Raw genomic sequence first — 24,413 nt, 5'->3', positions numbered from 1 at the left:
TTCAACTTTGATACGGCAGCATCACTACTAAACGTAGTCTATGCAGATATAGCAAGCTATAAAACTGCTCTCTATGCCTTTAAGACAAACGTTTTAAATTCGATCCCAACGCTGCTGGATAAACGATTACCGATGTCACTAGTACCTCGAGAATCACTGTTGGCGGTCATAGACGCTGTATATAAAAGTCAAAAAGAAGAAAACCACCGTTTGACCCTTGCAATACCGCCAAGCGATGTCCACTCATATTATGACGCGAAACTGCTTCGCGATGTCACGACAATTGAGGAAGGACTTCTGCTCAATCTGGCAATACCATACGCATCGAGTCAAACAGCCTTCCAGATGTACCGGGCACAGGTGATACCTATGCCACAAGCCGATCCAACCGAAGCCATAAAATGGGTCACTGAAGGATCCTATCTGGCCATATCGGAGGACTCCATGGAAACGACCGTTCTGACAGAAGAGCAGTACGCTAATTGCCTTGGAAGCTCGACGTACCGGATCTGTCACCAGACAATGGAGACACACTTGGGACAATCATCGTGCCTGGCAACGCTATATTTCCACTCCACGATGACAGCGCTGACGGTTTGCGAGACCGAAAAGGTTCTCCTCCCAACGCCGGAGAAAGCGACCAACCTTGGATATGGAATTTGGCTAATCACCTCAGCCAGTGCTGCGTTCTCCTTGCGGGAGTACAGTCTTGACGAACTGAACACTCCCAAACGAGAAGACCACCCCGGCTGTAATATCTGCCTAATAACATTGGACTGTGGGACACAGTTAATAAGCAAATTCATAAAGATCAGACCGGATTTAGATAGCTGCGACAAAATCCCTGCCAAACGAATCAGCGTATCTCTACCGGACCCGCTAGCACACTTGATTTCAGAACTGCCAGACTTATCTGACCTACCATACTACGAATCCAAAACTGACGCCGGAGTAAAATTACTCAGAGAAGTTAAAGCGAAACTCATAGACAGTCCACATTTGACAAAAGTCGATCAGCTGAACGAGATAGCAAAACCCATAGCACACAATATGCGATTGCTCAAACCTAGCCTTGTGGACAAAATGGAACAGTATGTACCATTACGGCTCTCCCTTACACTGACAGCAATAGTCTTTTTGGGGAATCTTGTCCTGCATGCACTCATCATGTACCTGTATCATCGGTTTGCAATCTTCAGAAAACTGACTCCAAAATTCTTGAAGTCCAACGCCGGCAACATACAGCTAAAACCGGTTCTGTCAGTAGCAGCAGCGCATCGAAATGAATTTATGGAACACGGATCAAAGATTCGTGAAAACTATATGGTCCTGACCCAAGGAGAAATGGAAGCCTGTCAGACACCGAAAGCCTTATCCAGACGGACATCAGCTTGCTCGTCAATGGGGGTAGTAAACGGGAACCTCGAACAAAATACACGTCCGAACACAGAAAGAGAGGAGAGTTTCAGCCAAATTTGACCAGTTACTGGTATTCATTGAACTCACATTCATAAATCACCTATAAGACTGACTGCGTGGCTTCCATTAACTGTTATTTGAAAGTATACTATTGCTACTAAAAAGAATTAAATACCACTTAATTTTATGTGTATTAGGGACAACCATTTGCGTATATTTGAGTTCCACTAATCTAGTTTCCAATATCGCCTATTTAGTCTAGTTAAATTTATGCATAAATTTATTAAGTGCTCGTGCAACTCTCACTAGACATCCAAATGTAGTTAATTAATCAACATGCTCAGTTAAGTTATTGATTCATTTATCCATCGATCTGTGCCTTGCTCAATAATTAACCGTCAGGAAAGAATCAACAAGTGTGTAAGTGTAACATAGTGCTACTCGCCTATGTTAGTCATTCTTAACTAGTTACCATAATTGGAGCATATTAAATATTCAATTGCTATTCTAAATGTCAATGTGAAAGTGTTAAATGATATTTGTTTAATGTAAACAATAAACTGATGAATGTTCAGTATAATTGAGAGAGCCATTATAATCAGGAGCTCGCTAAAAGGAGACAATTCAACTAGTAACACTCACTTCTAATCTTAAGCTCAGACACTAGCGAAGGTTGAAACTGACATCACAAAGCGCATCCCTGAGTTGAAGATTCACTAGCCTAGACCACACATCCAACATACATACATACTTCAACACTCTAGAAAGCATTCCTCAATCAACCAATCGATTATAGCCAGTAAAGGTATATAACACGCACCATGCAGAAAACACAAGACTAATTTGAATGAAAAGAGTTAGTGTTTTTTACACAAAATTTGCGTTTCTTTTTCCACCTCCACTGCTGGCAGTGGAATACCAAGTAATTTTTAATGGGAAGTTCTTACTCTTGCGATAAGCAAAGGTTTTGTACCGTGTACTAGTTTTTTCTTAAAAACAACTGTCCAACGGATCACTTCTAGATCACTTCAACTTTGTCCAACGGATCACTTCTACCGGGTACTAGAATTTTCCTATAAACAACTTTGTCCAACTGACCACATGCTACCGGGTACTAGAATTTTCCTATAAACAACTTTGTCCAACAGATCACTTCTGTCGAACGGATCACTTTTCAATTTTTATCCATTTAATTGCACCATAGAAATCTAAAAAAGGGCTGAAAAACTCAGCGTACGCCATAATTACTTTGCACTTCATGAAGTTTTTTTTTTATGACAATTTTAACAGCCAGGTATTGATTTGAATTGAGGCCTTATTTCTTTATAAGTTTACTGTTTGCTGCTGGCCTTGCTCAGTTGAAACTTTTTTTTTGTAATTTAAGATTTTATTGTTCCGACCATTTGAAAAATGTGGGGGAATTTTGTATTCGTGTGTGTTTTATTTTTTTTTGTTCTCCACGCATAATCAGGTACCAATAAAATGATAGGAATGAGTCGAATGATATATCATACTCAAGCCCTTTCAATCGCAAGTGAAAGGCGTTAACATTTCCCAAATTTTTTTTCTAGTGTCGAGAAAAACCAGTGCAAAATTTTTATTTTTCTAATTTCGAGCGAGTGAAGCGAGCTAGCATGCTCATTCATGCTTAACACAGGGTAATTGCAATAGCTTACTTCTGCTTAATTTTTGAGTATAATTGGTTTTTGGAGTTTTATTAACGTCATTTCGAGAGTCGAAAACTCAAAAAATGTCAGCAAAAAACCAAAAAAAAAATTGATATTTTTCTTATGATTTTTTTGTTTTTTTTAGTCATTTTTCTTAAAAAAAAAACTGTTGTCCAGTTTGCCTTTTTTATGGCTGTCGAATATGCTTATGTGGCAGTTTTTTGTTCATTCTTTTTATCGCACCATGCAGAAAACACAAGACTAATTTGAATGAAAAGAGTTAGTGTTTTTTTATACACAAAATTTGCGGTTCTTTTTCCATCTCTACTGCTGGCAGTGGAATACCAAGTAATTCTTAATGGGAACTTCTTATTCTTGTGATAAGCAAGGGTATTGCTACCGGGTACTAGACTTTTCCTATAAACAACTTTTTCCAACGGATCACTTCTCTAGAGGCTTTTCCTTTTTTAAATTAGGATCAGGATCTTCACTTTGTTCACTTCTTTCACTTGAATAGTGTTTAGTTCAAGTCCGTTTCAGGTTGTTATTATCTTTTCAAACAAATTTTTGTTTTTTTTTGGGTCCGTGGTTTTCGTCCTAGCTTTTGTCGGTTCATTTTCCGTTGTTTTTATCTAGTAGGGTTTTCATTGGGTTGCTCGCTTAAGCATGGATTGTTTTCCAATTTAAACAGTTTTTACTGTCACTGAAACTTCACAAATTTGTAAATTTAATGTCTGCTTTTTTTTCTTTTTAATCGTTCTTTTTTCTAATTTTCAAACAGTTTAATTTTTTTTTACCGACTTAGTCAACTTATTTTAAGTAATTTTGAGGGCAACATGTATCCGCTTGGAATTGTATTTCAATTTGGATGGGTCGTAAAAAGTTATAAAATTTATGAAATTTTTTTATGACAACAGATTTGTTTTCGAGTCAACAGGTTTCGACTCAAAGTTTGTCGCCGTTGTTGCCGCTCGGTAAATGATTTCGATTTTTTTAAGGGCTGATTATAAACTTTATCCGATAAAAATATGAAGCTTTTGTACCTGTGGTTTTTCAACTTTTGTCAAGTTATTTTTTTAAGTAATTTTTTCCAACAAAAGTTTTTTTTTGACTTCTGTCTTTTTTTCGTTCACATTTTTGTACCGCAATTTGCTTTTTTTGCATCGCAAGTGATGCGAAGCTCCGCTTCGCCTCTGTGCATGGAATTTTTTATGCTATTCAGGCCTGCTATTTTTGTTTTTGGTGCTTCGCCGAAACACAATAAAGAATATAGTTTGCAAGCATTGTGTTATAAAAAATCAAAAAATGGCTTCTTTTAAACTTTATTTGGAGGGTTGCGACAAAAAAACGCGTTCTTGTGGAGCACTGTCTTTTTTAAAAATTTCTTTTAGGCGTCGAGGGCATATTCAATCTGTTTCGGTTCGGTTATTTTCCCGTACATATTTTTGGCACGCAGCTTGTAAATGAGGAATTTTGATCCCGTTCCTTTTTTTGTATCAGATCTTATATGATTTTTCTTTCGGTGCATTGGCTGGCTGCCTAATTTGACCATCGAATCTGAAGGAATGCTTTGTACCACTTTTTTAATGAGATATTTGCTAAGTAAGCGTTTTTTTCGGAATCAACCACAACAAATCATAGTTTAGTCAATTTTTTTCTCGAATCGGACACCAAAAAAATGTGCAGAATTGTTTCTAACGCGAGAGTCACAGATTGAACGTTTGGAGAGACACGAAATATTTTCACTTTCGACACGTTTTTTGTCCCTGCAACATCGTCATTTATTTTTTTTGCACTTTTATTCTTGTTTAAATAAACGCTGATCTGCTTTAATGCAAAGAGAAAGAGCGAAAATTTGTAAAAAAATTAAACAGAAAACCAAGCTAATGAGTGGTTGAGTTTTCTCAGCATTCTTGCATTGTATCAGCGATGTTTTCTTGCTTTAAAGGAGGCCCTCCGTCACCCTAAACGAAGGCTGATTCGGGACAGCAAGAAGAGTGGACTGAGTCTGCTGGGGTCCAACAGGTTCTCCACTCACCACTTCACCCTCTTCAGCGACATGCTAGTCCATCAGCAGTTCTCAAACCACGAGGTAACAAAAAGACCACCAGCACTTTCTTAAGTTAATGACAAATTGCTGGCAATATGGGTGACCTTAGGCATCTTGATTGCTCGAAAAACGATGCTTTTTAGATTATTAACTGTAAAAGAACGAAGTGATTGATTTTTACTTGTATAGTTTGTGATGATTTTTTTCTTTCAGGAAAATGTCTGAAAACGCTCCTTTAACTACAGAATTTAATTATGAATGAACTTAGGTATAGATGCACAGAAATGAATGCACTTAGTATATATGCACCTTTCGAGCTCAAAGTTAGGTAAAAAGACTTTAGTTTCGTAAGTGGGTGTTAATTTTGATGTTTCGCAGCTGAATAAAATTTTTCTAGCAATGATCCTGTTCTCTTAAACTGGGTTCATTTTATCAAAAACGTCCTTCAATCTGATATATATATATTTTTTTTTTCGAAAAAAGTTCAAAGATTTTTTTTGTGGTTTCTTTATTCTTTTAAACTTCTCCAACCTATGTTTTCAAAATTATTTTTCTTTTAGTGTTTTAGTGTTTTTTTTCTGGAAGAAGTTATAAAGTTTTTTGACTCTCACAGTAGATTTTTTTTGCGGTTTGGGTTTTGATTTGTAAGTTCAATTCACTTACTTTGTTCAAAGGAAGAAAATTCACTATCGATAACGTGATTTACTTTAGTTTTGTGATTTCATTGCTGAATAAAAAATAACTTATTGATCCAGATTTTTTTAAAATGGGATAACTTCGAAAAAACAGCGCCAATCATGAAAAATTTTTAAAGTTAAAAGATCTTCAGTGTGATATATTTTTTCCTTCGCATTTTCTTTCGGTTTCCTTTTTCTTATAAACTTTTGCGACCAGCCTCGGCTATATTATAGATTTTTTACACTTTTTGTTCCGACCATTGAAAATGGGGAGGAAAGTTGTATTCGGGTGTGTTTTAGTTTTTTTCTTTTTATTTTCCACGTAAAATCAGCTAACACAAATAATCATATGACTGGGCCGTGTGCTATATCATATTAAATCCCTTTTAGTCGTAATTCGAACGACATTTAAAAATTTTTAAAATGTTTTCCCAGTGTCGAGAAAAACCGGTTTGAAGTTTTTGATTTTTCGTCTAATTTCGAGCGAGTGAGCAGGCCTACATTAGCTTATTTATGCTTAATTTAGGCTTTGAAAATTCAGTTTCTTACTCAATTGAAGTTAGTTTTTGGAGTTTTTTTGCTTCATCTTAGGAATCAAAAATTTAGGAAAAAGTTTTTGAACAATTAAAACAATTATTTAATTTTTGTTTTGTTTTTCATGTTATTTGTCTTCAAAAATTGTTTTCCAATTTGCATATTTTACAAGGGCTGACGGAAATGCCTAAGCTCTACTTTTTCGCACATATACCTTTATCACACCACGCCGAAAAAAAAACGACCCTAGTTTGAAAAAATAATTTTGCAATTTTTTAAGACTGGTCGGAACATTCTGTGCTATTTGCACAGTAACCGGCTATCCTTGCTTTTCTTTCTTTCCAGACAAAAGAGCATGACGTCAGAAGTCAATTAACTTTGTTGAGATTCGATGACCGAAAAGGTTATTGGCAATAATTTTGCATTATCAATAAAACTTGTGTAATCGCATTGATCCAGTAGTTGCTCACTTGTTGGAACTATCCGTCTCGGTCAACGAATCTGAACGACGTTAATTTAACTTAGACAACACAATAGCCCAAGCTTTTCAATTTGGTAACTTCTTTTGAGAGACCTTAGAGGAAAATTTCGAGATGCGCTAAATTTTTGAAATGCTGCATGGCTTTGTGGTTATCTTGGGATTCGAACCAAATTTCTCAGGACTGAGTCAAACTAACCCACTACTAATTCAGATTGTATGGTTTGGTTTGAAAAATTTGTTATATCGAAGAACTGAAATGAAGTTAGTGAATGTTTTGTTGTTCAGCGAACCGAAAAATTCTGTGGAGAGTTTACAACTTCAGTACTTAGTTCAGCAGGTTGCTGATAATCCTCTGCGCTTTCTGTGCTGCTATTGATTGCGTTCACGAGATTTAAATTATTTTAAAAATCTTGATGAAAAATCGTTTCAGTAGCTTATGTAGAGATGGGCGGGTGCAAAATTCCTCCAAAAAATCGACAAAATTTATCGAAAAAAGTTCATCCCCAAATCGGTGCCCTCTTTTCGAGTCTAGCTAAATTCCCACATAAACGCGATGCCGAAACCACATGTTTGCATTTCAAATTAGTGAGCAATTAGGTGTAGGTTTGACCGCGTTTACAGATCATTTTGTCATACTTGTATCCCATTAGAGGGCAATGATCTACTCAAATATCCTTCCTTGCTTGGTCGGAGTGTTTTGTTGCTGTATCAGTTAATCGAGGTTCAACGAGATAGAAAGTTCACTGGTTAAGTTCACTCTGTGACCATTACGGCGTTATTCATGAACTAAAGCGCAAAGATCGCTGACATTGTAGTAATTTATTTTAATGGTATCACGAACGAATAGACATATGGACTTAAAGACATAATGCGCTCGCTTGCTTTCTATTACTTTTTATGATTTATTGAATTATGTACTCAGTTTCCTATTAACATTTATCTATGCGCAACTGCTCAGCAAACAGCTTAAGTGCCAGGTAATTCGGAGGAACGTTACCATGATCACCTGTAAAAATACATGAAATTATTGTATCAGTTTTTTATGATCTCCATAAAGATTAGGACGGCAAAAGATTTTTATCCCGGCCATTTCTGAAATAGGTGCAGACAGAGGCGGATCTAGGATTTTCAAGAGGGAGGGGGACTGCTTTTTCCCTTTTTGGTAAAATTTTCTGCGCCGCAGGCAAAGTTTTGAAAAAACAGGCCAAAAATTCGCGTTTTTTCGGCGCGCGTTCCTATCTCAAAATTAGTATATATTGGCGCCTAAGGCGCCTTTAGAAAATTTTTAGGGTCCATCACCAAAAATGGATATTGGAAAATATTACAAAGGGGGGGACCCAGGGGGTTGAATCCCTGAGGAGGGGGGCATCCGCCCCCCTTAAATCAGCCCCTGGGTGTAGAGAAAGTGTGGGTAGGGATTCCCCAAGTTTAATTGCGTCAACGACGCTGAAAAAAGTACTGTTGAGGTATCATTTTCAAGTCTTTGTTCAATGAAAATATTAAAAGTTCATAACATATTTATCTGTCCGCTTAGAATTTGGGTTCCGTGGAATGTAAAAGCGCGGAAAAAGCCAGTTCATGTTTTTTTTAAATCGAAATTACTTTTCGATTTATAATGTAATTATATTTACAATGATAGAGTGCTATGTTTTTACTAGCTTCAGTTTTGTGTATTATTAAGAACCTTCTTTTTTTCTAACCTAAGTCGCAAATATTGGTGCCACTTTTGGGGCAAAAGTTCATGCCATATTGATCTGTCCGTTAAATTTGTCTTCTGTAGAGTGTATAGTAAGTTGTCGAAGAAATTTCTATCGAAAATAAAAACTCCTAGCTGTTAAATGTTTTTAATTTGCATGCAGAGTTCTCTTCCAAGCATATTGAGTTTTCCTCTCCGCTTTTCAAGGACTCTGATGTAGTTAACGATGATTTTTTTTTCGTTTTTTTCCAGGAAAAATTAAAATTTGTTTAGGCTCAAATTTACTTTTTCACGGTTTGACCTCTGATTTTTTTTTAAATTGAGTTCATTTCGTTTGTTGAAAGAAAAGGAAACTCCACTATCGAACTGCGAAAGTGTAGAAGTCCCGAAAAATATGATCAACTTTTAGTTTTAAAAGTGGAGTTTAATTTTCAAGGTTTACCAGTGAAACAAATTGTCACTTATTGATCCAGTTTTCTGAAATTGGGTTGGGTTAATTTTATCAAGAAAGTGCCAATCATAAATTGTTCTAGAATTTCAAAGAATTTTAAGGTCATCCATTGATTTCTAAGAAATTCGAAAAATGTCATTTTTCAAAAATCAAGTCAGTAATTTTTCTGCTTACTTGCGTTCATTTTTTCTTTTCCAACTGTGTTTTGGCTATGTTTCCACCATTGCTATAAACTTTTTGCTCCAGTGCAAAAATAGTAGCTTTATATGCTATAACTTTTCTTATCTTTTTGATATGCAACTTGTCTTTTTTCCATTACGATCTTTCTGTCCGATTTTGGTCCGAATTTTTATAGAGTAATGAACGCAGTGAGTTATCTATACTGTATTTAATTCCGTCTGACATGTATCTTGCCATGTGTTGGCGTTTTTTTGCAAGAGTTAAGGGCACAACGTATTTATACGTGGTTAGGCTATATCGTATATTGCATTGCTTAATTTTTTTTTTCGATTTTCCGGTGTGAATCTAATGTTTGTTCCACCGAGTTATAAGGTTACAACAAAATAGTGGGATGGTATCAGAGTTCTTCCAGGGTTGCAAATTTGGTCTCCAATTATGAATGCCCAAGTCCTTTTAGTTTACGAAATACGACGATTTTTGTGATTTTTCAAAATTTTTCAGAAATCTCAATTTACAAAATTATTCATAAAACTTGAAATTCCCAACCCTGTAGTTCGGTGCTGTCAGAGTACTCTCAAGGCTTGCGAATCTTGTCTCCAAATATGACGTCTCACTTTTTCGTAGTTTTCGAGATATGACGTGTTTAATGATTTCTTTTTAATTTGAAATCCCTAATCTTGTAGTTGGGTACTGCGAGGGTACTCTCAGAAATTTCAAAATCAAACGCGTCCAAATGCGACTGCTAAAATGCTAGTTATCGAGTTGGACGTTTTTTGTGATTTTTCAAAAAATTTACAGAAAACTCAAGTTTGTTTTTTTTTTCAAATTTTTAAATGCTCAACGCGATTTGGGGGCTGTCAGAATCCTATCGTGGGTTGCGAATCTCGCTTCCAGATTTGACTGTTCAAATATTTGTAGCCTACGAGATATGACGTTTTTTTTGTGATTAAAAAAAAATCAGAAAACTTCAATTCGTTTTTTTTCTTCAAATTTTGAAATTCCGAATCCTTAACTTGGAAGCTGTCAGAGAACTCTTTATGTTGCGAATATCGCCTCCAGATATGGCCACTCAAATCTTGTAAGGGGGGTTGTCAGCGTTATTTCAGTGGTTGCGAATCTTGACGTTAAACTTGGCTGCTTAATTCTTTCTAGTGTTAAAGATAAGACAAATTCGATTTTTTCAAAAAAAAAACTTTCAGAAAACCTAAGTTTAAATTTTTTTGAAGTTTTGAAGTTTTCAACAAGTTAGTTAGGTGCTGTCGGGTCACTCAATAGGGTTGCATTTATCTCCTCCACATATGACTGCTGAAGTTTTTGAATTTTCGAGGTGCGACGATTTTATGGCTAAAAATTTACAGAAAACTCAAGTTTGTTTTTTTTCTTCAAATTTTTAAATGCCCAACGCGATTTGGGGGCTGTCAGAATCCTATCGTGGGTTGCGAATCTCGCTTTCAGATTTGACTGTTCAAATATTTGTAGCCTACGAGATATGACGTTTTTTTGTGATTTAAAAAAAATTCAGAAAACTTCAATTCGTTTTTTTTCTTCAAATTTGGAAATTCCTAATCCTTAACTTGGAAGCTGTCAGAGAACTCTTTAATTTGCGAATATCGCCTCCAGATATGACCACTCAAATCTTTTTAATTTTCGAGATATGACGTTTTTTTTTAAAGATTTTTCTGAAGTTTAATTTCTTGAAGCAAAGTTTAATTTAAAGTTTTTTTTCAAATTTTAATTTAGGTTTTAAACCCCTTTCCTTGTAAGGGGGGCTGTCAGCGTTATTTCAGTGGTTGCGAATCTTGACTCCAAACTTGGCTGCTGAATTCTTTTTAGTGTTAAAGATGAGACATATTCGATTTTTTCAAAAAAAAACTTTCAGAAAACCTAAGTTTAATTTTTTTTTGAAGTTTTGAAGTTTTCAACAAGTTAGTTAGGTGCTGTCGGGTCACTCAATAGGGTTGCAATTATCTCCTCCACGTATGACTGCTGAAGTTTTTGAATTTTCGAGGTGCGACGATTTTATGGCTTTTAATTTTTTTTCGAAAATTAAATTTTCTCGAAGTTTGAGTTCCTAAACTGTAGTTGAGCACTCTGAGAGTACTCTCAGGAGCTGCAAAATTTGCATCCAAACGCGACTGCTCAAATGCTTTCAGTTTCAAAGATGTGTCGTTTTTTTATGTCAATTTAAAATTTTTCAAAGAGGTGAAAAACACAAAATTTATTGGTTTTTCAGAATTTGAATTAAAACAACTCATAGAAAAAATCCTAGCTAAATTTGTGCTTGCTGACTTTTTTTGTGCTTGCTGACTTGAGGTGCTGTCAGAGTACACTCAAAGATTGTAGATCTTTTTTTTTTCATTATATGTGGCTTTTTTCATGAGTTCTCGAAGCACCGCAGGTGCATTACACGCTAGTCTTTTATAAGTCTTGCTGACTTTTTTTTTCAGGAAATTCTTAAAATTTATTCACCCTTAGTTTTGATTTTTCGCGCTGTGACTTGAAATTTTTTTTAAAAGTTCAGTGCATTTCCATTGTTAAAACGAAAGAAAACTCCACTATCGAACAGCAAAAGCCTAAAGGTCACGAAAAACGTGATCGACTTCTCATTTCGAAAATTGAAATTAATTATCAGGTTTCCCAGCGAAATAAAAGTTTCACGTATTGATCCAGTTTTCTCAATTTGGGTTAATGTTAGTAAAGAAGTGTCCATAAGATATTGTTTTACAAATTCAAAAAGCTTTAAGGCCATCTATTTTTTTTCTTCGAAGTTCAAAAGTTGAAGGTTCTTGAAAAAACATGTCAGTTTTTTTTCAGTTTCCTTGCGTTCATTACTCTTTTTCAACTGTTAGTTGGCTATGTTTGTACTGTTGTTTCTATTGTTTTCAAGTGATTGGTTTTGTAGTTGTTCAGGTTTTTCATAGTCTATTTGTTTGGTTTTGCTAACAATTTGATTTAACTGTAAATGTGGCTAAATAATTTTTTCGGCTTGAAGATACCGATCTTTCTCAATCAAACATACATTTTGCTGGTGTTGAAAAATTTCGTACCGTTTTGAGTTTTGTCTTCTGAAATCCGCACCGTTTTTCTTCTGGTTATGATGATTGGTATAAATGCTTCATTTTGTTCAGGAAACATTTTCGTCGTAAAAGTATCCGTCAACTCATTGTTCAAAAACAGCTGTAGCTGTTATGGGCCTGCCAGTTTTATTTAAACTCCCATTTATTCGGAATCGGAACAGACGAGATAAATCTTTAGCGGAAATATGATTATATGTACTCTGATACCTCAGATGAAGTATGACTAAAAGTAACCCCATTTAATGGGAAAGTATGTTTACATTTATTGCATAAATGAGAAGAAGAAAGTCTGTAGTGCAGATAGTTTTCAATCAAGTTTCAAGAGCCAAACAAAAACCGAAAGTGTCTATTTCTTCAGTTTAGTCCGGTTTTTCTTTTTCTGAAATCCGTAATTCTTGACTGGCAGTGCAGATATGGTAACATCATTTAAGCACTGTTGATATGGGAATTTGGTACAATATTTATGTGAGATTTTGACGTATTATCTTATCTTAACAGGTGTTCTGGCTGCAGACTATCTGGCTGGAGTCCCTGAAGGACGGGCAGGCGGCCAAGCAGAACTGCATCAAATTGAGCATGCCAGAGGACAAACAGTTTATCCTAGTTGCATCCTCCGCATCAGACAAAGTGAGCGTTTTTCTTTAAATCAACATTTGTATAGACGATATTTATTTGGATTGAATCAATTTTTGGATAGAAAAATATTCAATTTTTTGGAAGCAGTGTCCGTGTATTGATGAAAAGCTTGGCCTGGTGTTATTTTTCTAATTACTATATTATTGATTTATGTGTTCACTTTTTCTCTCCAACTGATAAATTCAAGTTTAGCTCTCTTTAAATGGGCTTGCTAGTTCTTTAGAATATACAATTTGTGGCAATCCCAACTGGCATTAAATTCCTTGATTTTGATTCAAGAATTCATTTGAGTGAGAGTAGTGGTTTTTGAGGACTATTTATGCTTTTTATAGCTCTTTATAGAAATGTTTTTTTAATCGTGTTCTCGCTACTGTTTGCGAAGCGCAGCTTCGCGCTCTGTGTTAACGTGTGCTATTCTTATACTGTTTACTGTTCGGTACAACGATCGAAAGATTTTAAACTATCAATAACATCGTTTCAATTTTAAAAATTGACTGGTCTAAAACTTTTTTCTTTTGCACTTTGAGTGCTGATTTCTGAATGGCTGAAATTATTTTTCGGCATACGGTTCTTCGGCCAAAAAATATTTGCACAATTTTGAAGAGAGTAGTGAATTTAGAGGGAGGGCGGACATATCCCCTCCCCTCTCAGGGATTCGACCCCCTGTTCACCCAAAGGTCTACCTTTGGTACTATTTGACGAAATCCATTTTTAGCTGATGACCTCAAAATATTTCTAAAGGAGCATTCGCTGCCAGTTTATACTGATTTTGAGACTGAAGAGCGCGAAAAAAAACATGTAATTTCATAGTCATAACCTTCCAAAAAAGTTGATTTTTCAAAATTTGATTGCAGCACAGAAAGTTTTGTCTAAGTAGGTTTGCTTAGTGTTTTGAGAGAGCTCGGAAAATCAAAATGGTTGACTAATCAAGAGGTCCTTAAAACTTCTGTTGGATTTTTGAAAAATTTGTAACATTCGCCCAAATACTACATAGTGACGGAGCGTAGAAAAAGCACCTATTGACGACTGGCCGGCGTCAGTTACCTAAATTCTACCCGTTTTTCACCGTCTAGACCTAGCCAGTTGATTTTCTGGTCTGTTTAGGGCTAAGTAAAAAATTACCATTTTTAAGCCATCAGTCAAACGACTTTTGATCAGCTTTCGTTACATGCGAAGATAACCACATAACTGGGTCTCGGATCCCCAGACTACGTGATTACCATTAAAAACACGGATCGAATATCATATTTTTATTATGTTTTTAGTGACAGTTATTGGAGATGGATTGACACTTTCCTCTTTCTAGCTACTCATGCTCTGAACTACAATGTAAAATTGGAGTTAATTCAACTACTCAGGGCATCACAGCAGCTAAAAAGTGTATATTATAGATAGTCTACTAAGTCTCTGGGCACCGGGCCTCCAATTCCACTCCCCCTCTGAGATAACACTCTTATCTCCTTAATCTCGTGGCGCGGGAGGGTCCTGATCCGCTCCGGAGATCCCACTGAAGCCTCCTTTCTTCTTATCGGCTCCCGTTACGCGTCTTATCGTGCGTGATTGTCACGATAAGGGACTTCGTGTTTTTTCTTTCGTTTTTCTCTACTGATTCTCGTCTTGTCTATCCGGTTGTCTGTTTTTTTTCTGATTTTCTTGCCAAATATGGTCGTTTTTGCATTTCTCAGAAATAGACCGCTGAGAATCGAAATTTCGAAAATCAAAATTTCCAGATTATTTTGACCCTTTTTTTTACTGATAATCGATCGCTAAGGCCTTTATCGTCATTTTTCCAGTGCCGCGGCGGGTTCGACTGTGCCAATCCGGGGGAATGGCACAATTCTGAATCGAGTTTTTTACGTTCATCGGCAAATAATTTAATTCGTATTGGAGAGTATGGTCGATGATTTATTTGAAGAAGTGACGATGATAATTTGATACCCTATGGGTCCTCAGCCTCAGTATAGAAAATCTTTAGTAAAGAAACACGGCTAATTCAACGATTAAGTATATATGAATTGTGTTCCGTAAAACGATATCCCTTGTATGCAACCATGAGCGGACGCCCTCCCCTTCCCATCCCTCAGGGATTCTCAAGGATTCGTCCCACGAACTATTCATGAACTAAAGCGCAAAGATCGCTGACATTGTAGCAATTTATTTTAATGGTATCACGAACGAATGGACATATGGACTTAAAGACATAATGCGCTCGCTTGCTTTCTATTACTTTTTATGATTTATTGAATTATGTACTCAGTTTCCTATTAACATTTATCTATGCGCAACTGCTCAGCAAACAGCTTAAGTGCCAGGTAATTCGGAGGAACGTTACCATGATCACCTGTAAAAATACATGAAATTATTGTATCAGTTTTTTATGATCTCCATAAAGATTAGGACGGCAAAAGATTTTTATCCCGGCCATTTCTGAAATAGGTGCAGACAGGGGCGGATCTAGGATTTTCAAGAGGGAGGGGGACTGCTTTTTCCCTTTTTGGTAAAATTTTCTGCGCCGCAGGGAAAGTTTTGAAAAAACAGGCCAAAAATTCGCGTTTTTTCGGCGCGCGCTCCCCCCTCAAAATTAGTATATATTGGCGCCTAAGGCGCCTTTAGAAAATTTTTAGGGTCCATCACCAAAAAAATGGATATTGGAAAATATTACAAAGGGGGGACCCAGGGGGTTGAATCCCTGAGGAGGGGGGCATCCGCCCCCCTTAAATCAGCCCCTGGGTGTAGAGAAAGTGTGGGTAGGGATTCCCAAAGTTTAATTGCGTCAACGACGCTGAAAAAAGTACTGTTGAGGTATCATTTTCAAGTCTTTGTTCAATGAAAATATTAAAAGTTCATAACATATTTATCTGTCCGCTTAGAATTTGGGTTCCGTGGAATGTAAAAGCGCGGAAAAAGCCAGTTCATGTTTTTTTTAAATCGAAATTACTTTTCGATTTATAATGTAATTATATTTACAATGATAGAGTGCTATGTTTTTACTAGCTTCAGTTTTGTGTATTATTAAGAACCTTCTTTTTTTCTAACCTAAGTCGCAAATATTGGTGCCACTTTTGGGGCAAAAGTTCATGCCATATTGATCTGTCCGTTAAATTTGTCTTCTGTAGAGTGTATAGTAAGTTGTCGAAGAAATTTCTATCGAAAATAAAAACTCCTAGCTGTTAAATGTTTTTAATTTGCATGCAGAGTTCTCTTCCAAGCATATTGAGTTTTCCTCTCCGCTTTTCAAGGACTCTGATGTAGTTAACGATGATTTTTTTTTCGTTTTTTTTCCAGGAAAAATTAAAATTTGTTTAGGCTCAAATTTACTTTTTCACGGTTTGACCTCTGATTTTTTTTTAAATTGAGTTCATTTCGTTTGTTGAAAGAAAAGGAAACTCCACTATCGAACTGCGAAAGTGTAGAAGTCCCGAAAAATATGATCAACTTTTAGTTTTAAAAGTGGAGTTTAATTTTCAAGGTTTACCAGTGAAACAAATTGTCACTTATTGATCCAGTTTTCTGAAATTGGGTTGGGTTAATTTTATCAAGAAAGTGCCAATCATAAATTGTTCTAGAATTTCAAAGAATTTTAAGGTCATCCATTGATTTCTAAGAAATTCGAAAAATGTCATTTTTCAAAAATCAAGTCAGTAATTTTTCTGCTTACTTGCGTTCATTTTTTCTTTTCCAACTGTGTTTTGGCTATGTTTCCACCATTGCTATAAACTTTTCGCTCCAGTGCAAAAATAGTAGCTTTATATGCTATAACTTTTCTTATCTTTTTGATATGCAACTTGTCTTTTTTCCATTACGATCTTTCTGTCCGATTTTGGTCCGAATTTTTATAGAGTAATGAACGCAGTGAGTTATCTATACTGTATTTAATTCCGTCTGACATGTATCTTGCCATGTGTTAGCGTTTTTTTTGCAAGAGTTAAGGGCACAACGTATTTATACGTGGTTAGGCTATATCGTATATTGCATTGCTTAATTTTTTTTTTCGATTTTCCGGTGTGAATCTAATGTTTGTTCCACCGAGTTATAAGGTTACAACAAAATAGTGGGATGGTATCAGAGTTCTTCCAGGGTTGCAAATTTGGTCTCCAATTATGAATGCCCAAGTCCTTTTAGTTTACGAAATACGACGATTTTTGTGATTTTTCAAAATTTTTCAGAAATCTCAATTTACAAAATTATTCATAAAACTTGAAATTCCCAACCCTGTAGTTCGGTGCTGTCAGAGTACTCTCAAGGCTTGCGAATCTTGTCTCCAAATATGACGTCTCACTTTTTCGTAGTTTTCGAGATATGACGTGTTTAATGATTTCTTTTTAATTTGAAATCCCTAATCTTGTAGTTGGGTACTGCGAGGGTACTCTCAGAAATTTCAAAATCAAACGCGTCCAAATGCGACTGCTAAAATGCTAGTTATCGAGTTGGACGTTTTTTGTGATTTTTCAAAAAATTTACAGAAAACTCAAGTTTGTTTTTTTTTTCAAATTTTTAAATGCTCAACGCGATTTGGGGGCTGTCAGAATCCTATCGTGGGTTGCGAATCTCGCTTCCAGATTTGACTGTTCAAATATTTTTAGCCTACGAGATATGACGTTTTTTTTGTGATTAAAAAAAAAATCAGAAAACTTCAATTCGTTTTTTTCTTCAAATTTTGAAATTCCGAATCCTTAACTTGGAAGCTGTCAGAGAACTCTTTATGTTGCGATAATCGCCTCCAGATATGGCCACTCAAATCTTGTAAGGGGGGTTGTCAGCGTTATTTCAGTGGTTGCGAATCTTGACGTTAAACTTGGCTGCTTAATTCTTTCTAGTGTTAAAGATAAGACAAATTCGATTTTTTCAAAAAAAAAACTTTCAGAAAACCTAAGTTTAAATTTTTTTGAAGTTTTGAAGTTTTCAACAAGTTAGTTAGGTGCTGTCGGGTCACTCAATAGGGTTGCATTTATCTCCTCCACATATGACTGCTGAAGTTTTTGAATTTTCGAGGTGCGACGATTTTATGGCTAAAAATTTACAGAAAACTCAAATTTGTTTTTTTTCTTCAAATTTTTAAATGCCCAACGCGATTTGGGGGCTGTCAGAATCCTATCGTGGGTTGCGAATCTCGCTTTCAGATTTGACTGTTCAAATATTTGTAGCCTACGAGATATGACGTTTTTTTGTGATTTAAAAAAAATTCAGAAAACTTCAATTCGTTTTTTTCTTCAAATTTGGAAATTCCTAATCCTTAACTTGGAAGCTGTCAGAGAACTCTTTAATTTGCGAATATCGCCTCCAGATATGACCACTCAAATCTTTTTAATTTTCGAGATATGACGTTTTTTTTAAAGATTTTTCTGAAGTTTAATTTCTTGAAGCAAAGTTTAATTTAAAGTTTTTTTTTCAAATTTTAATTTTAATTTTTAAACCCCTTTCCTTGTAAGGGGGGCTGTCAGCGTTATTTCAGTGGTTGCGAATCTTGACTCCAAACTTGGCTGCTGAATTCTTTTTAGTGTTAAAGATGAGACATATTCGATTTTTTCAAAAAAAAACTTTCAGAAAACCTAAGTTTAATTTTTTTTTGAAGTTTTGAAGTTTTCAACAAGTTAGTTAGGTGCTGTCGGGTCACTCAATAGGGTTGCAATTATCTCCTCCACGTATGACTGCTGAAGTTTTTGAATTTTCGAGGTGCGACGATTTTATGGCTTTTAATTTTTTTTCGAAAATTAAATTTTCTCGAAGTTTGAGTTCCTAAACTGTAGTTGAGCACTCTGAGAGTACTCTCAGGAGCTGCAAATTTTGCATCCAAACGCGACTGCTCAAATGCTTTCAGTTTCAAAGATGTGTCGTTTTTTTATGTCAATTTAAAATTTTTCAAAGAGGTGAAAAACACAAAATTTATTGGTTTTTCAGAATTTGAATTAAAACAACTCATAGAAAAAATCCTAGCTAAATTTGTGCTTGCTGACTTTTTTTGTGCTTGCTGACTTGAGGTGCTGTCAGAGTACACTCAAAGATTGTAGATCTTTTTTTTTCATTATATGTGGCTTTTTTCATGAGTTCTCGAAGCACCGCAGGTGCATTACACGCTAGTCTTTTATAAGTCTTGCTGACTTTTTTTTTCAGGAAATTCTTAAAATTTATTCACCCTTAGTTTTGATTTTTCGCGCTGTGACTTGAAATTTTTTTTAAAAGTTCAGTGCATTTCCATTGTTAAAACGAAAGAAAACTCCACTATCGAACAGCAAAAGCCTAAAGGTCACGAAAAACGTGATCGACTTCTCATTTCGAAAATTGAAATTAATTATCAGGTTTCCCAGCGAAATAAAAGTTTCACGTATTGATCCAGTTTTCTCAATTTGGGTTAATGTTAGTAAAGAAGTGTCCATAAGATATTGTTTTACAAATTCAAAAAGCTTTAAGGCCATCTATTTTTTTTCTTCGAAGTTCAAAAGTTGAAGGTTCTTGAAAAAACATGTCAGTTTTTTTTCAGTTTCCTTGCGTTCATTACTCTTTTTCAACTGTTAGTTGGCTATGTTTGTACTGTTGTTTCTATTGTTTTCAAGTGATTGGTTTTGTAGTTGTTCAGGTTTTTCATAGTCTATTTGTTTGGTTTTGCTAACAATTTGATTTAACTGTAAATGTGGCTAAATAATTTTTTCGGCTTGAAGATACCGATCTTTCTCAATCAAACATACATTTTGCTGGTGTTGAAAAATTTCGTACCGTTTTGAGTTTTGTCTTCTGAAATCCGCACCGTTTTTCTTCTGGTTATGATGATTGGTATAAATGCTTCATTTTGTTCAGGAAACATTTTCGTCGTAAAAGTATCCGTCAACTCATTGTTCAAAAACAGCTGTAGCTGTTATGGGCCTGCCAGTTTTATTTAAACTCCCATTTATTCGGAATCGGAACAGACGAGATAAATCTTTAGCGGAAATATGATTATATGTACTCTGATACCTCAGATGAAGTATGACTAAAAGTAACCCCATTTAATGGGAAAGTATGTTTACATTTATTGCATAAATGAGAAGAAGAAAGTCTGTAGTGCAGATAGTTTTCAATCAAGTTTCAAGAGCCAAACAAAAACCGAAAGTGTCTATTTCTTCAGTTTAGTCCGGTTTTTCTTTTTCTGAAATCCGTAATTCTTGACTGGCAGTGCAGATATGGTAACATCATTTAAGCACTGTTGATATGGGAATTTGGTACAATATTTATGTGAGATTTTGACGTATTATCTTATCTTAACAGGTGTTCTGGCTGCAGACTATCTGGCTGGAGTCCCTGAAGGACGGGCAGGCGGCCAAGCAGAACTGCATCAAATTGAGCATGCCAGAGGACAAACAGTTTATCCTAGTTGCATCCTCCGCATCAGACAAAGTGAGCGTTTTTCTTTAAATCAACATTTGTATAGACGATATTTATTTGGATTGAATCAATTTTTGGATAGAAAAATATTCAATTTTTTGGAAGCAGTGTCCGTGTATTGATGAAAAGCTTGGCCTGGTGTTATTTTTCTAATTACTATATTATTGATTTATGTGTTCACTTTTTCTCTCCAACTGATAAATTCAAGTTTAGCTCTCTTTAAATGGGCTTGCTAGTTCTTTAGAATATACAATTTGTGGCAATCCCAACTGGCATTAAATTCCTTGATTTTGATTCAAGAATTCATTTGAGTGAGAGTAGTGGTTTTTGAGGACTATTTATGCTTTTTATAGCTCTTTATAGAAATGTTTTTTTAATCGTGTTCTCGCTACTGTTTGCGAAGCGCAGCTTCGCGCTCTGTGTTAACGTGTGCTATTCTTATACTGTTTACTGTTCGGTACAACGATCGAAAGATTTTAAACTATCAATAACATCGTTTCAATTTTAAAAATTGACTGGTCTAAAACTTTTTTCTTTTGCACTTTGAGTGCTGATTTCTGAATGGCTGAAATTATTTTTCGGCATACGGTTCTTCGGCCAAAAATTATTTGCACAATTTTGAAGAGAGTAGTGAATTTAGAGGGAGGGCGGACATATCCCCTCCCCTCTCAGGGATTCGACCCCCTGTTCACCCAAAGGTCTACCTTTGGTACTATTTGACGAAATCCATTTTTAGCTGATGACCTCAAAATATTTCTAAAGGAGCATTCGCTGCCAGTTTATACTGATTTTGAGACTGAAGAGCGCGAAAAAAAACATGTAATTTCATAGTCATAACCTTCCAAAAAAGTTGATTTTTCAAAATTTGATTGCAGCGCAGAAAGTTTTGTCTAAGTAGGTTTGCTTAGTGTTTTGAGAGAGCTCGGAAAATCAAAATGGTTGACTAATCAAGAGGTCCTTAAAACTTCTGTTGGATTTTTGAAAAATTTGTAACATTCGCCCAAATACTACATAGTGACGGAGCGTAGAAAAAGCACCTATTGACGACTGGCCGGCGTCAGTTACCTAAATTCTACCCGTTTTTCACCGTCTAGACCTAGCCAGTTGATTTTCTGGTCTGTTTAGGGCTAAGTAAAAAATTACCATTTTTAGGCCATCAGTCAAACGACTTTTGATCAGCTTTCGTTACATGCGAAGATAACCACATAACTGGGTCTCGGATCCCCAGACTACGTGATTACCATTAAAAACACGGATCGAATATCATATTTTATTATGTTTTTAGTGACAGTTATTGGAGATGGATTGACACTTTCCTCTTTCTAGCTACTCATGCTCTGAACTACAATGTAAAATTGGAGTTAATTCAACTACTCAGGGCATCACAGCAGCTAAAAAGTGTATATTATAGATAGTCTACTAAGTCTCTGGGCACCGGGCCTCCAATTCCACTCCCCCTCTGAGATAACACTCTTATCTCCTTAATCTCGTGGCGCGGGAGGGTCCTGATCCGCTCCGGAGATCCCACTGAAGCCTCCTTTCTTCTTATCGGCTCCCGTTACGCGTCTTATCGTGCGTGATTGTCACGATAAGGGACTTCGTGTTTTTTCTTTCGTTTTTCTCTACTGATTCTCGTCTTGTCTATCCGGTTGTCTGTTTTTTTCTGATTTTCTTGCCAAATATGGTCGTTTTTGCATTTCTCAGAAATAGACCGCTGAGAATCGAAATTTCGAAAATCAAAATTTCCAGATTATTTTGACCCTTTTTTTTTACTGATAATCGATCGCTAAGGCCTTTATCGTCATTTTTCCAGTGCCGCGGCGGGTTCGACTGTGCCAATCCGGGGGAATGGCACAATTCTGAATCGAGTTTTTTACGTTCATCGGCAAATAATTTAATTCGTATTGGAGAGTATGGTCGATGATTTATTTGAAGAAGTGACGATGATAATTTGATACCCTATGGGTCCTCAGCCTCAGTATAGAAAATCTTTAGTAAAGAAACACGGCTAATTCAACGATTAAGTATATATGAATTGTGTTCCGTAAAACGATATCCCTTGTATGCAACCATGAGCGGACGCCCTCCCCTTCCCATCCCTCAGGGATTCTCAAGGATTCGTCCCACTGTAGACTCCTTTTGCTAAATTTTTAAGACAACCAACTTTGGCAGACCGACACTAAAAATGTGCTACATTTTTACCCCTTTTGCTACATTTTTAAGACAACCAACTTTGGCAGACCGACACTAAAAATTTATACTAGTAGTGTCTCTTTGTGGGGGTAGCGCGCGCTGTAGAACGTTATTTTTTGGTCAAACTTTTCAGAAGTTTTTTCGAAAGTTTGCCTGCGGTGCAAAAATTTTCGTCAAAGTGAAGTCTATGTAATGATTTGGGAGAGGAGCTCAGAAAATCGTTTTGGCCCACGGAAAAAAATACCTTTTTTTACATTTTTGTTTTGAGAATCCGCCCCTCCCCTCGAGCAAAACGTAGATCCGCCCCTTTATTCAAATATCGTGTAAACTCTGTGTTTTGTTTTACAATAGAGAGATGGGTAGTTAACCAGATCCACATTTTTGTTTTGTGTTGTTTCTGATGTAATGAAAAAATTGGTTTGGTTCTTTATTGCCCTTTCATTTACTTCGTCGCCAGTATTATTTTTTTAAGATCAATGCAACCATGTCTTTGACATCTAACTGTCAATAAATGTAGTTTTTTGTCCAAAAAATCAATTTGTGGAAATATTTGCGGTGTGCGAGAAGTTTTGACATCTTTTCGAAAAATGTGTTCTTTTTAAACATGCGAAGTGTAGCTTTTTTTCTCTGTTTTTTTGCAGAGTTCAGCGTCGCCTGTATTGAATTTAGAATGTCATTCAAACTAATTCGTGTTAGATTATCATAGTTTTAGGAACTATCAGAAAAAACACGGACCGCTGATTTAAAGATTCTTTTTTTTTCTCATTGAAGGGCGTGCTAGTGTGATATGGGCCGCGTATCACTAGTACGCACGTAAAGTATGAAAAGTTTAAAATAGTATTTATTTTATAAACGAGGTTAACCATCCTCCCCATTCCCCCTATAAAGAAAGAATCGAACAGTTATATGTATACGAAGTTTGGGATCTTGTTAACTATCCCCCTCCCCTTTTGGACCTTGTTAACTATCCCCCCCCCCCCTATGCATGTATTATTTTTGACTACCAGTTTAGTATAAAATATGAATTTCAAAAATGTCAACAATTGAGTGGGTTTTCATTTTTGCGCTTTCCTACTTGTATTGCTCACTATTTATTGTATTACTCACCATCAGTTGGAGGCTTAAGTTTTATGAAAACGCCAATAACTAGTGAAGAAAGATAATAAATTCAAAAATTCTTGAATAAAATTTTCAAATTAATCATATTTCACAACTTCATAAGAAAATATTCGGCTTGAAGTCCCTAATTTTACGGTTCGGCTTGATGTCCGGCACCCAATAAATAAGTTGCATTAGTTAGAGTCCCTGACGGCATAAAGACTAAACTGCCGAAATTTATAAATGGACACTCAGCATGCATAAAATTTGAAAATTCAAGAATTGAGAATTCTAATTTTGCTGCATTCTGATTGGTCGAAAAATCGAACATTTTGATCTGATTAAAATTGTCACCCGGGTGGAGATTGTTAAGTAGATGCACTCTTCTGTCAATTGCCATCCATCTTTCATGGTCTTTCAAATGTTATGAATGCTGAGTGTCCGTTTATAAATTTCGGCCGTTTAGTCTTTATGCCGTCAGCATGCAACTTATTCATTTCACATGCTGTGTTGTATACAAATACGTATAAGCTAGTCTTTTCATTATTATTTCCTTGTGAAAACAGAAAGTGCAAGAGTTAGTTAATATAACACTTAATTATAAGATGTTAACTAATGAAGAGGATTTAGTTACCACAAAAGGTATGTATTATGTGGAAAGAAAAACTATTTAATTTTCAAAATGTCCACCAATAATTATATTTTAATAGGCTGTGATTGTTAATGTTAGCATAAATATTCCTAGCTTTCTGTAAGCCTTAGGAATTTTTTGTAAAGGCTTGATTCTTTCTTATCAAGTCTCTAATAATGTAACGAACATTTAAGAGCAGAGTACAATGCAGAATTCAATGCAGTGTATGTTGATGTGTCAGGTTGATAAATCAATCAGCTGCAATCG

General features: G+C 35.7%; 2 protein-coding genes across 4 annotated transcripts in view; both read left to right on the top strand.

Moving 5' to 3' along the window:
• The window catches only part of LOC134845311 (alsin-like), a 63,959-nt gene extending 51,055 nt beyond the window's left edge, over nt 1–12,904 (top strand). Inside the window, exons 10-11 of the mRNA XM_063862285.1 lie at nt 5,035–5,178; nt 12,731–12,904. Of these exons, the coding sequence (XP_063718355.1) occupies nt 5,035–5,178; nt 12,731–12,877 (291 nt within the window). The 3' untranslated portion in view covers nt 12,878–12,904. The remainder of the gene's footprint in view (nt 1–5,034; nt 5,179–12,730) is intronic.
• A 2,081-nt stretch (nt 12,905–14,985) lies between these two features.
• LOC134843638 (alsin-like) overlaps nt 14,986–24,413 on the top strand; it is a 36,572-nt gene continuing 27,144 nt past the window's right edge. For all 3 annotated transcript variants that reach the window (XM_063859829.1, XM_063859828.1, XM_063859827.1), the window contains exons 1-2: nt 14,986–15,180; nt 20,108–20,236. In XM_063859829.1, coding sequence (XP_063715899.1) covers nt 20,186–20,236 — 51 coding nt within the window. In that variant the 5' untranslated portion in view covers nt 14,986–15,180; nt 20,108–20,185. The remainder of the gene's footprint in view (nt 15,181–20,107; nt 20,237–24,413) is intronic.

Source organism: Symsagittifera roscoffensis, chromosome 4 (genome assembly GCF_963678635.1).
Source record: "Symsagittifera roscoffensis chromosome 4, txSymRosc1.1, whole genome shotgun sequence".
Taxonomy (NCBI): domain Eukaryota; kingdom Metazoa; phylum Xenacoelomorpha; order Acoela; family Convolutidae; genus Symsagittifera; species Symsagittifera roscoffensis.
The sequence above is the reverse complement of the archived record's forward strand: the minus strand, read 5'-3'. Positions and strand labels throughout refer to the sequence as shown.